Source organism: Fundulus heteroclitus, chromosome 16, assembly GCF_011125445.2.
Source record: "Fundulus heteroclitus isolate FHET01 chromosome 16, MU-UCD_Fhet_4.1, whole genome shotgun sequence".
Taxonomy (NCBI): Eukaryota; Metazoa; Chordata; class Actinopteri; order Cyprinodontiformes; family Fundulidae; genus Fundulus; species Fundulus heteroclitus.
This window is the reverse complement of record NC_046376.1, coordinates 23,380,198-23,392,606: the sequence shown is the minus strand read 5'-3', so window position 1 is coordinate 23,392,606 and position 12,409 is coordinate 23,380,198. Positions and strand designations below refer to the sequence as shown.

Sequence of the window (12,409 nt, the reverse complement as noted above, 5' to 3'; positions counted from 1 at the left end):
GAGGGTGAACCTTCATCCCAGTATTAAAACACTGGCAGACTGACAGGTTCTGCTCAATAATATCCTTGTATTTAGCACCAATCATCTTTCCCTCGACTTGGATCAGTTTCCCAGTTCCTCCTGCTGAAAAACATCCCTAAAGCACAATGCTGCCACCACTTTGGGGATGTTGTTCTTGGGGTGATGGGATCTTAGGGTTTGTAGCACAGTGTTTTCCATTGTGGTTAAAAAATTCAGTTTGGTCTCATCTGACCAGAGCTTCTTCTTCCATATTATTGGGAAGTCGCCCACGTGCCATTTGGCAAACTAAAAAAACATATCTTCATATTTTTAACACTAAGTAAAGGCCTTTTTCTGGACACTCTACTATAAATCCTAGCTCTATGAAGAGTGTGGCTTGCTGTGGTCCTACAGACATAACCTCCAGTCTCTGCTGTGGAGCTCTGCAGCTCCAACAGGGTTAATCTTTGGTCTCTGTGCTGCTGCTCTGATCAACGCCCTACTTGGTTGGTCTGTGAGTTCTGGCCCTCTTTTGACAGGTTTGTTGTGGTACCATGCGCTTTCCATTTGAGAATGATGCATTCGATGGAGATATTTTTTTTTATAACCCCACCCTAACCTGTACTTCTCAACAACTTTGTCCTGGATTTGTTTATTTGTGTAAAACGTCATTCCATTTGTATAGAAGTCATCTGAGCGTACATAAGTCACTCTAAATATCTGCTTTATTTCCCCTGTACTTTTTATTTTATTTTTGATACACTGTACATATGTGGACACACTGTATATACCATATACCTTATGCACCTTTCCTCCTTTTGGCACCTTTCTTTTTGTTTATTAAGCCGATGTGTGACAAGTAAATTTCTCCACTGTGAGATCAATAAACCCCTATCTCATCTTATCTCATCTTATCTTATCTTATCTTATCTTATCTTATCTTATCTTATCTGATCTGTTTTTACTGACAGATCATGGGACACACAAGTGAACTTTATTTTACTAACAATGAGAGTTTTGCATCAGAACGTTTATAGCAAAGATAGTGGATACAAATGCACACACATTAATTTTGTTTTGTGCAGATCCATTTCTTAAATTCAGATAAAAAAAACATAATCACAGGTTGGAAAGTAACAAAACAGATAAAAAGCCAAGGGGATGAATGTTCTCACACGGCACTGTATGAGTTAGCGAGACCAAGGCTATATTGCAAATTAATCTGCAAGTCTAAAGCAGCAATAACAGGACACTGAGAATCTTTTATGCCGAAGATACACAAAAGTACACACTCCATGTCCTGAGGCTCTGTCCAATGGCAATCTCCATTTTTCTTTAAGACAACTGGCATCGTCAATCTTCTGCACAACTCCATTAAAGGCGCCTCTGGCAGAGCTGCGCTGGATTTGTCTCCTCTGTAAACATTTTATTCTGAGCAGAAGTTCATCATGAAGAAAAATGTGAACCGCTAGGACCAACCCACAAAGTCAGAGGAAAGACAAAGGGAAAACATTTGTCCTGCTGATGTTATCTGCATTTTTTTTGTAGGGAATCCAGTTAGAGGGGTTAAGACACATTGCCATTTGCAAAGTTACACAGAGATATTACAAATATATACGTAACGATAGACAGGCATCTTATTATCTTACATAAACTTGCAACCAAAAGTGGAGCCAGAAACAACAGAGGAGTTCGTATGCTTTAAATATAGCTTAAGTCTTCCTGTTTTAATTGATTCAGAATAGAATACATCCTGACCTGAGGATTCACCTCAATTTAAAACCAGACACCAGAGATATCATGTGTGATGGGAAGCCTGCAGAGCTCATTAAGACAGATTCAGCTCTGCAGCAGATGCTGCTACTTCTCAAGCATCTGCCACACAAACGGCATGCACAGACTCACTTATTATCCTACCTCAAATCCTAGTCAAACAGCAGGTTGACAGAGAAAAAGAAATACAGTTCTCATTGGAAGTTCAAGTCTCAGCCGGTTACACTTCAACAACTTCCTCGCGATAAGAGACAGGAACATGCACGCTCAGATACATTCAATTAACTCCTAAACCGGGCCAAAGCTTCGCCACTTTTGCAGAAACAAAAGTGAACCTCTAAAATTTGCCTTGTGCACCACAACAGATAAAGTGCAAGAGTACACACACACACGTCGCTCTGTGCTGTGTCAGCGGAAACGTGGGAAAGCTGCTGAGAGTGACTGCCTCTCGCTGACTGTATTTTACTCCGTGCTTGCTGAACCAGCATAAAGTCAAGGTGAGCGTTAATTCCCTGTGAAGTTTTGATAAATTCACTTGCTGTAGAAGGTGACAAGGGGGGGCCGTAACAGGACGCAGAGGAAGACAGCTGGTGCAAGGCAGCAATATGGTACAGTGGCTCAACACAATTGGATTATGTGTAACGCGCGGCGACATTTGCGATGTTCACAGCGTCACCCAGGAACACTTGTTAACATCGTTTTGGACACACTATTTGGTTTTACACCGTTTAGGGGGTTGTAGTGCCTTGTAACTTTCTTCATACCCTCTTTTCCCATTTTTCTGATCTTACAACCACAAATGTTTTCTGTATATTATTTGGATTTTATGGGCTAGAGCAACGCAAAGTAAGAATATAATTATAAAGTGGAAGGAAAAGGATACATTGTTTTCAGTTTTTTTTTTTTACTAATGAAAATCTCAAAAAAGCACGTCATGCCCCTACATAAAACCCCATCAATTGCCTCTTGAAGTCACCTAATTATTATAAAGAGTCTACTTATGTGTAATTTAGTCTTGATATTACTAAACTGCTCTCTGAAGGTCTTGGAGGTTTGTGAGGGAGCGTAAGTGAAGTACAAGCATCATGAAGACCAAGAAACACAGCAGGCAGGTTAGGTTAGAAAAGCAGGGTTAGGTTACAAACTATCAAACATCCCAACATCGTACTGAACAATGTGCAATTTATCACCTGGTAATAAAAAAAAAGTAGCACAACAGTTAATTAGGGCTGCACCATATATTGCAAAGTCATCATTAGTTTTACTGTAACCAATATGCATATTGTAGAGAACTGGCCGGACTCCAAAAATGTTTTCTAATTGTTTAGGTAACACGCATGCTCTCCAAGGTTTAGATGTCTTAGGTGGATGAGTTTTATTACTTCTGGAGTTTTTAAAGCATTCACCTCATGCGGTAGAATAGCATTGAAATTATAAATGATTAAAGTTAAAAACAAAAGCAGAACCCATTTGTGTGTCCCGTGCTGCAGGTGTGAGAAAGCGGTCATGTCTTCTTCTCTAGCCATGTTTTATTCTCCTCTCCTCCAATCCTGGATCTCTGCAGCATCTGGGGTCTCTGAACTAGAGCTTATATAATGTCATGATCACTCCCTACAGATCACCCCGGCGTGCATCATCTTTATTCCCTGCCTGACAGCACGCCGAGAGGCCAATGGGAGTGATGTGTTTATGCATACATAAAAAGCAGATAAGAAAGCTGAGGAGAGAGGGAGATGGGAGATAAATGGGTTTAGGTAAAGAGAGCGCAAAAACAAGGAATGTGTTTTAAAAAAAGGATGTACAGGCTGTAATTCAGCCCCTAAGTGATGGGCTGAATTAATAGAAATATGCTGACGTCTCACTCAGATATCACCATTAAAATGTAGTTCTTTTTAAAAATGTTAAATGCGCCTAAAACAATTGGCAGATTTGGCACTAATTAATATATATTTTTTGCATGTTAACCTATAAGCATTTCTTGATTAAGATTTTAATTCTAACTTTGGCTTATGACCAAAAATAACCTGCTAATTGTATTCGGTCTACTTTGCACAGTAGCTGCCTAAATCATAGATGTTTAGTCTTAGAGGAGGAGAGGCTCCAAGGAGTCGGTCCGTGAAGCCTGGAAGACTAGGAGGTTTAAAAGGGGAGCGTTGTCGTTTTTTTGGGATTTTTTTTTGGACACCTCTTTGACACGTCTCGTTCTGTAACCTGTTCTCGATCTTTGCAAAAATGTATAAAACGCTGATTGAATGAAGATCACAGATTTCCTTCTTGGGATTTCAGAGAGGTAATTTCCCTCCCCTCCCCAAAACACATTCAAGCACCATGACTTGGAAGGCAGCGCTTTCATTTAAAGATAAAGCAGATGTATTTCCTCCTTTCCAAACGAAGAGATCTCCTCATAGTCTCCTTTCCAGAAACAAGATAAACTGATTATGAAAAAGCAGCGTTGCATGACACTCCCGTGATGGAGAGAGATCAAATCTCAGCATGTCTGTTACACGGTTGCTACACAAGTCATCATTTTGGGCTATTTTTTTAAAACTGTGCGGAAACTATATTAATTAATTTTACAAACCTTGTGCGTTGATTGGATACACATGCCTGCTGTTTTTAAATTAATTTTTTTTATTTGACATGAGAATTGTTACATTTGCGAACAACTTCCTCTTTTGAGCAAAAAAAAAAAAAAAAAAGAATGGGGCTGGTATATGAGCGAGCGCCTAAGCCGGGTTAAGCTTGGCTCTGCGGGAGGAAAACACAGTCAGAATCCTATAAGCCGCTGGGTTGACACACTCAAAATGAGAGCAACAAGAGAAAAATGTGTAAACATGAACCTGAATGAATGAACAAATGAATGGTGCCAAGCAAAGCAAAAAAAAAAAAAAAAAGAAAAAGAAAAAGAAAAGCTGCTTTTCTGGAAAGGTTTTTGCACACACAGACAAACAAGACCATAATATTCAGCCGCATCATTATTTTAGTCATTCAGCTGTATACAGGATTTTATCTGACTGCAGTGTTGCACCATTGAAATCCTGATGCCGATACATGCGACAATGGCTGCGGCAACATTCAACAAACAGCAGCAGTATGTCAAAAAAAAAGATTGGATCCAAATATGTTATCATTTACTACTGAATCCAGACTCCTTTCAAAATGTAAGTCAAAGGCTTTAGTTAGATATCCCGATCAATAAAATACAGTTATATCCCCTATATCCATTTAATCCCTGCTTTGGGTGGGAATCAGGCGAGATTTCTGCCATATGTGTTCAGCTTCACCTCAAACCTCCCACTCTGTTACATAAACTGCTCACCCCCCCTCTGTTTCAGCCTGGAGTATTTTGGAGTTTTAATTTGCATGGGGAAAACCATCTCATATTTTATACATAAAGAGAGCAAAGTGCACTTCTCTACACCAGCATTGAGCTTGAGAGTTATTCTGTGGTAAAACAGAAAAATTGGAGAGAAAAAGCAAATGACAGAGAAAAAAAAATCCTCTATTTTGTTTAAAGTGCCTTTCACATTATCTTTACATCTTTCTTTATTTGCGTTTTACGCTCCTTTAAACAGGGTGAGGGGGTGGATTGAGGAAGCGCTGCATGAATAATGTCAACATTAATTTGGTCAACTTCTCAACCCAAAATGCCTAGTCTTTAGAAAGTCAGCATTTTTGGTTTTAGGGGATATGCAGGAGGTGCTGTTATCGTCTTTGGATGGAAGGCAGTCTGACTCTAAAGCAGGCACAGAAGCAGGGGTCTGAAGCAAATTTGCAGGTGTTGTTTTCTGACTGGAAAGTTGAAAATAAATTCATGCATTCCCAGCTGGGGAACCTGACCAGAGTTTTAGTGTTTTTCTTCTTTTATTCCAATAAACAGTTTTGGTGCCTAAACAGACGGGGCGTAAATTTAGGCAGATATAAAAGAGACACACTGTAGTTAGAAGCACCGTGTAAGTCTGTTTTTAAGCATCATTCACAATTTTTAAGCAGAGTTGAAGCCTGAGCCGTATCCAGCAGCATACAACACGTTATTCATTGCAAAGCCGGTTTAATCTCGGTTTGATCCAGTTCTCCTGTATTGTTTAATATACCTTTTGTAATGAACAAGCACCAGTGGTACTGAGGCAGGCCCTCAGCATGATGCTGCCATCACCATGCTTGACAGCTGGTACTGCGTTCTTAGGTGGAAAAACCTAACCTGAATTCCTCATTACCTCTTATGCCTATTGAACAGACTTTTGGTTATGGAGTGCGACTTTTCTGAAGATGCTGTACTGTAATAACTGTTTTTTTTTTTTAAAAAAATTTTGTATTTGTCTTTGTCTTTACGGACCATAAAAGTTTTCCATGTTTTCTTTTGGCTTGTCCACATAGACAGCTGCAGACTTTCAGCCAAGTTTGAAAGTTGTCAGTTTTGGAGAAGGAGCTTCTTTTTGGCCACCCTCTCAGTCCATGTTGATGTTAAACTTACTTTGCTGTAAAAAGTGACACTGGTGTTCCTGTAGCTTCCAGTTCCCGGTATACTTGCACCTTGGTGGTCCCAGGGTTGTTGTTCTTAGACATCCTGACTAATCTCCACTCATCTCACAATACTCCCAATCACACATCAAAACTGAAATGCACAAAGCAGACTAACATTAAGCTTTTGCTATCCCAGCTATCTATTCTGAAACTGTGTGGCCTACACTTAAAACCTGATCTGTGCCTGGCAATCATTTGCAATGAACTGCCTCAGCAAAGAAGAGCGGTCATTTATTGAGCCACAGCGGCATCAGGACTTTGATGATAGCTGCAGAAAGCACGTAGTTTCTCTACATAATCTCCGAGGGACATTTCAGGCTAGGCAAGGCAAGTTTATTTGCATAGCACATTTCAGTGATATAACAGTTCAAAGTGCTGTACATGAATAGAACATAAAAAAAAGAAAAAAAAAGAAGAAAATTTCCCTTTTATAGCGTATCCATGTCTGGACTAAGAGTTGGAGACGTCCTTGGCGCTCCTGATACTTTTTCTCAGGAGAGCCCAGCTCAACCACGGACCGTCAGGGAATGGTCTTAGGCAGTGAACCTCTACTTTTCACAGCCAGTTCCAAGGTGAAAAATCCTGCTTTACATAACTACCACCTTTGATAAGAAAGGTGGTCAAATATCCACACAGAATTAAGCCAAGATCTTGTTAATAGCTACACTGGGTGCACGGCTCACTGCCATTTGCTAAGAGGCATTTAGTGAAATACTACACATGATATGTGTGTGTGTATTTAAGTCTGTATATATAACTCAGATCCTGTGTGGATTAGAGAAAATCCAATCCTGTTGTATAATCAATCCATCCTGCAAAAAGAATTGCTCAACTGCAGCATTAAAAGCCCACAATTAAAATGACTTTTATGCAATTAATGGGTAAATATAACGTTTTGAACTGACCTTTAGCAGTAATTATATTACCTGAAGTAATTTAAGGAAATATGGGTATCCTGTATGGTGCTAACCTAATTTTTTTTGCCATTAGCAACATCTATATCTGTGTAATAGTCTCATGCTTGACTCACATGCATGGACCCCTATAATATTAATGGACAGCAGACTTATGCATAGGTCAGTGGAACTTAATGGAGTTTTTTTTTTAATCTATTCATTTTTCTTTCAAAGGTAAAGTATGCTATAAAAAATGGCAGTAGTTTGGTCATTTTAAAATTTTTTCTACATGCTTTAAAAGAGGGAGGAAAATGCCAGAATGAATTTAGGATGGGTAGAGGAAACGTGCATAAAATGGTAATTGCTGATGTTTGGTACAAGCTCCAAGTATGTGGGTGCCACTGCTTGTTTTCTGACCATGAAATCAAGAAAGGACAAATCTTTATTTCACTGACTTCTTATGTTAAGATCAATAAGCTGTGTCATGTATAATGTTCACACTCCATTTTTTTGTTTTCACTTGTGCTATCCTGTTGACTTTGGCTAATTTTAGCAATAGGAACTGAATAAAAGGCATTTTAAAAAAACAACAACAACTAGCACTTGGCTTTAAATCCCGATATGGTCTTGTGCTGGGCAGCAGGAAGTATTTGTTGTTCAGTGTTAGCTATGGGTTTGCTGATCATTCTTTTGGGAAATTCAGCACGTTCCAAGCCTCGTGGAAGTGTTCATATCCAATGAACCTTTTTTGCAAATTTAGTCTTGTCAAAGCAAGTAACCTGAATACAGTTTATTGGGATTATGTTACAAACCTATTCAAAGTAGTATATACTTAGGAAGAGGAGCCAAAACGATACATAGTTTTCAATTTTTCAGTTTTGAAGAACTTTAAAGCAGCAAAGGGTGATGATGAAAAATTAATTAATCAGACAGTCATCAAATGATCCATGTTAACTCCAGAGGAGCCGCAGAGATCTGCAGCTCAAGAGGGAGACTTAACATAACAATTGATAGGTCTGCACTCCATGGAGCTGGCTTAGTTGAAGAGTGGCAGGAAGATCTGCCGTTGTGCCATTTGTAGATTTGTAGCTACAAGCCATGAAGGAGACTTTGGCAAACATGTGGAAAAAGACTTCACAAGCCAGCCGCAGTTAGACAAAAACCTTCCTACTTTCTTTATGCTTTTCAAAAGGCATGAATGATTTAAAAAAAAATCATTCATGCCTAGCCTCAGTGAATTAAAAGGGAAAATAAAACCTCCACCATTCAAATGCACTGTATCTGCTGAAAAAGTTGATTGACTCCATTTTGCCTTCAGAGCTGCCTTCATTCTTGATGACATAGGTTAATCAGGTTATGGATTTGGTCCGTATTGACAGGATGGCACCAGTTGCAGCAGATTCGTCAGCTGCACATCCATGATGCAAATCTCTTGTTCCACCAAATCCCAAAGGTGCACCACACTATAATGATGTTTGATGACTCTAGCAGCAGAAACCATGACACATGAGACCAGGTAACATTTTTTTTCCCCTTTTGTCCAATTTTGGGGAACCTGTGTGATGTGTAGACTCCTGTTTCCTGTTCTCATTTGACATGAGTGACACTGATTCTGGTTAACATGTTCTGCTTTCAGAGACGTTACTCTACTCTGTCTCAGTTATAATGAGGAGTTATTTGGACTAAGGGTGACTTCCTGGTGTTTTAGGACCAGTCAGCTCTTCTTCTCTGACCTCCACACAACAGCCAATCATTTGATACATTTGCTCTCTCTCTGAGGGAAGGTCATATTTTTTTGACTTCCTCCAGATAAGGTAAAACCAGTTAGTTTTGTTATATAATGAATCTCTGTGCAGCGACAAATAGATTAAGCGTTACCAAAAGAAATTTAGCAAAAGAAAAAGGTGGTTAAATGAAAGTTGTTTAAATTAGTTTGCTACTTTAAGTATCTGAAGCACAGCCAAGACAAAATATCAAAGGATCATATGATCAGAGTATTAGAAGTGATACATCATTTCCCCTCTGCAACTGGAGTTAAATGCGTTTCTCTTTCTGCACCATCAATCCTCTACAAAAGCTCAGAACGCAGCAAAAGAAGGATAATTTGCTGGGAGCACTGGAGTGATACAAAATCCCTCTGAGAGTTTTCTCGACTTAAGATATGACGAGTTACCTTGCTATTTTACCACCGGCTTCAAATTATTAATGTAAATGGAGAATAGACTGAACTTATATGTAGCTTTTCTAGTCATTCTGACCACTCAAACTGCTTTACACTATAGCAACATTCACCCAATTGCACTCACTAACGCGCGTGCATTCATACACCGAGACAGGCAGATCGGTAGGCAACTTGCATGACTGGTAAAAGAATGCTGAAACTTGAACTTGGCTTGAATTCCTCATAGATATGCTGTAATTCTGTTGTACTGGCCAACAGGAAGTGTTTTCTAGTTGATATCTGTCAGGCGTTTGGTGAAAATGTTTCCCCAGAAACACCATACACAGCAACACACGTGATACCTTTTAACAAACAAAATGACTAAAAAGCTCCCATTTATTGTATATTTCCAGTTGTACATATTACTTAGAGATTTATTTATTAATACTTAATTGTAAAGGCACATGGGAATAATTGTTCTTATTTGTGGATATTTGTAAAGGGGTCATTGGGTGAGAGGCACCTGTGTTGGAAAGGTCGTCAGTCCATAACAGGGAAACATGGAGACACATAAGATAGGCAACCACGTCTACACACACACTTATAGCTAATGAGTGTGTCTGGAAATTTAGAAAAAGCAGTAAACCTAACAGGTTTTTGGATTGTGGGAGGAAGCTGGAGTTTGAAGAGCGAAAACCCACTCCTTCAAGGAGAGAACCAGCAAACTCCTTGTAGAAAGACCCCAGGCCAAATATTGAACAAAGAACCTTTTTGCTGCAAGGCAACAGTGTTAACAACTGTGACCATGCAGCCATCACACAGAAAAAAACAAAAGATATCTTAATCAAATCCAGCTATAAAAATCCTAATTAGTAGCATACACTTAACAAATATAAACTGTCATAAACTACTAAATATGTAAAACTTGTGTATTATCCCCAAGATTTAAAATCCCATATATTCCATATTCGCAGAACATCAAGGAGGACCTTTTCTTTAGTTTCCGTTTGAGCTACTAAAAGGCTCACAAATCAGGAATGTTCTCCGCAGGAGTCGCAGCTGGTTCTGTTAAAAGAAAGAGACATTTCAAAAATATATAAGTAGAAGTACCCTACTATTGTTTTGAAAACTTTTGGTTTTCTTTAATGGCCTCACCTTGGGAGAGAGAGTTGTATACTGCAGACTTTTTCCTATAGTAAATAAATCCAGAGGTCAGCATAGCCAAACCAAGCACCAGTCCACACAGTCCAACAACAATCTGAGTTTTTTCTTCCTCAGGTAGGGAGTCGGCTGAAACATCAAAACAATAAAAGACGGTCAACATTTGCATTCTGAATTTCTTCTATGTCCCGTATTTGCATGAAATTAACGAACTTACTCCAAACGACTGTCTTTGGCTCAAACAGGGTGAAATGTTCAACCGTGCAGCTGATTTTTTCTCCTGAGGTCGGGGTGTACTCCAGGAAAGAATGATACTGATAGTACATCTCTCCATCAGGAATCACGTCTGAGTAAGTGACACCCTCAGTCACTTCTTGGTCATTTTGCAGCCAGGTTATATGGATTTGCTTTGGGTAAAAGTTATAAGCGCTGCACACAAGCATGGATGTGTGTTGGCCATAAGGCTGTTTGACTGATTTTAGCCTAATAGTAGGTGTTGTTGACAGGTTTCCTAGAAACAAATGGGTATTATTTATACATTTTTCACATTAAGTCTTATCTTTTACATTTGTATATTGTTCAATGCTTAGCATGGAATCACAGACAAGTAAATGTCAACCAAAGCAGAAACATTTCCTAAAATACATACATAGAAATTAACACAAAAGTTGATAAATGTGTTGCTGTTAAATGATATATATATATATATATATATATATATATATATATATATATATATATATATATATATATATATATATTACCAGAGGTTATGCAAAAAGTTAATGGTATCTTCTAAAATACAAGAATTTCTTCCATGTAATGTCCACCAAAGAGCATTCATAACAGCATAGTCTTAGTTCCATATTGCTAATTCACCCGAAAACCTATAAATTAACCTGAAAATGACCATCAAATTATTAAAAGGTAATGCTCTTACCTATGGCCTGGATAAAGTGTACATTCCCGATACACAAAAGTGTCTTTTCCGTTGCTCTTTCAAGCGCATCAATAGGGTCACTGTTCCAGTAATGTGAAGCCACAATTGAATATTCTGTGAATCCAATCCAGTATCCTCTTGTGCTGTTGTACTGCATCATTTTCTGCTTGTTAAAACTAGCTACAAGTATGTATTCAGTATTGTTCAAGTTTGGACCATTGAATGAACAGCATGCTTTGACCTCGTAAAAGTCTTCCTCTGAGAAAACTGTTGAAAAATTAGAGAAAGTTGTGAATTTTATATTCAATTTCTTCCCTAAAGGCACTTAATGAAATCTAAATAAACACTTAAGCTAACCCAACTCACCTGGATTTCCAGTAGATACAAGCAGCGTTAATAGAAAACTATAAATGCTCATGTTTCCTGGAGTTTTGCGCGACTGGCGCAGAGCTTCACTGGCGTAGAGTATTTATTTGCTTCACAACTAAGAGGAAGTAAATGTAGCTATGCCACATACCAACCAAATGAAACAGTGCACCCTTCTTGTACAATCCAGACTGTGAATGTGGTCATTTTTATGCAAAGATCATTAAATGTCCAATTTTAGTTTCAATAAAATGCCTTTCTATTATTTTGGATTTCACTTCAGTCTATTTAAATTCTATTTAAATCAATTGGAGGTGAAGTACATGCTAATGTCATTACTGGTGAGTTTTCTCATGTGTTGGATTTCTTGCTTTAGTTAATATATGTTGTTTTTTTAATTTTCTTTCATTCCTTTCCCATTTTAAAATCGTTTTCCCTTTATAGAGTCCTGAGTATGAAACTAGCTTTATTCAGCTGTTTTTGGTGGTTGAAACTCAGCTTAAATCTTGCACCACTTCACAATTCACACGAATGTCAAAGTCATGTGCTGCACAGAGAAACAGCAGCAAAATACAAGAATTGATACGA

The 12,409-nt window shown here is 38.4% G+C and overlaps 2 protein-coding genes across 4 annotated transcripts in view; both read right to left on the bottom strand.

The window, feature by feature from the left end:
- pitpnc1a (phosphatidylinositol transfer protein cytoplasmic 1a) overlaps positions 1-12,409 on the bottom strand; it is an 82,749-nt gene that overhangs the window by 26,776 nt on the left and 43,564 nt on the right. Inside the window, exon 1 of one of the 3 annotated variants that reach the window (XM_036148119.1) lies at positions 1,918-1,936. The exons of the other annotated variants lie outside the window; for them this stretch is intronic. The gene's annotated coding sequence lies outside the window, so the exon portion shown is untranslated. Of the gene's footprint in view, positions 1-1,917; positions 1,937-12,409 lie in introns of those variants that run through there. 3 annotated transcript variants of the gene reach the window in all.
- LOC118566347 (class II histocompatibility antigen, B-L beta chain-like) lies at positions 9,554-11,883 on the bottom strand. The gene is made up of 5 exons (XM_036148121.1): positions 11,822-11,883; positions 11,456-11,722; positions 10,733-11,026; positions 10,510-10,644; positions 9,554-10,419 (listed from the first exon to the last, which is right to left on the bottom strand). The coding sequence occupies exons 1-5, from the start codon at positions 11,871-11,873 to the stop codon at positions 10,379-10,381; spliced, it is 789 nt and encodes a 262-aa protein (XP_036004014.1). The 5' UTR covers positions 11,874-11,883; the 3' UTR covers positions 9,554-10,378.

What these genes read in the sequence shown, in the direction of transcription:
- LOC118566347 (XM_036148121.1), bottom strand. Translation starts at nt 11,873, where the DNA reads ATGAGCATTTATAGTTTTCTATTAACGCTGCTTGTATCTACTGGAAAT. An exon ending in ACACTTTATCCAGGCCATAG is followed by an intron (nt 11,027 to 11,455) that starts GTAAGAGCATTA and finishes ATTTGTTTCTAG; the next exon opens with GAAACCTGTCAACAACACCT. An exon ending in GCCAAAGACAGTCGTTTGGA is followed by an intron (nt 10,645 to 10,732) that starts GTAAGTTCGTTA and finishes TTGATGTTTCAG; the next exon opens with CCGACTCCCTACCTGAGGAA.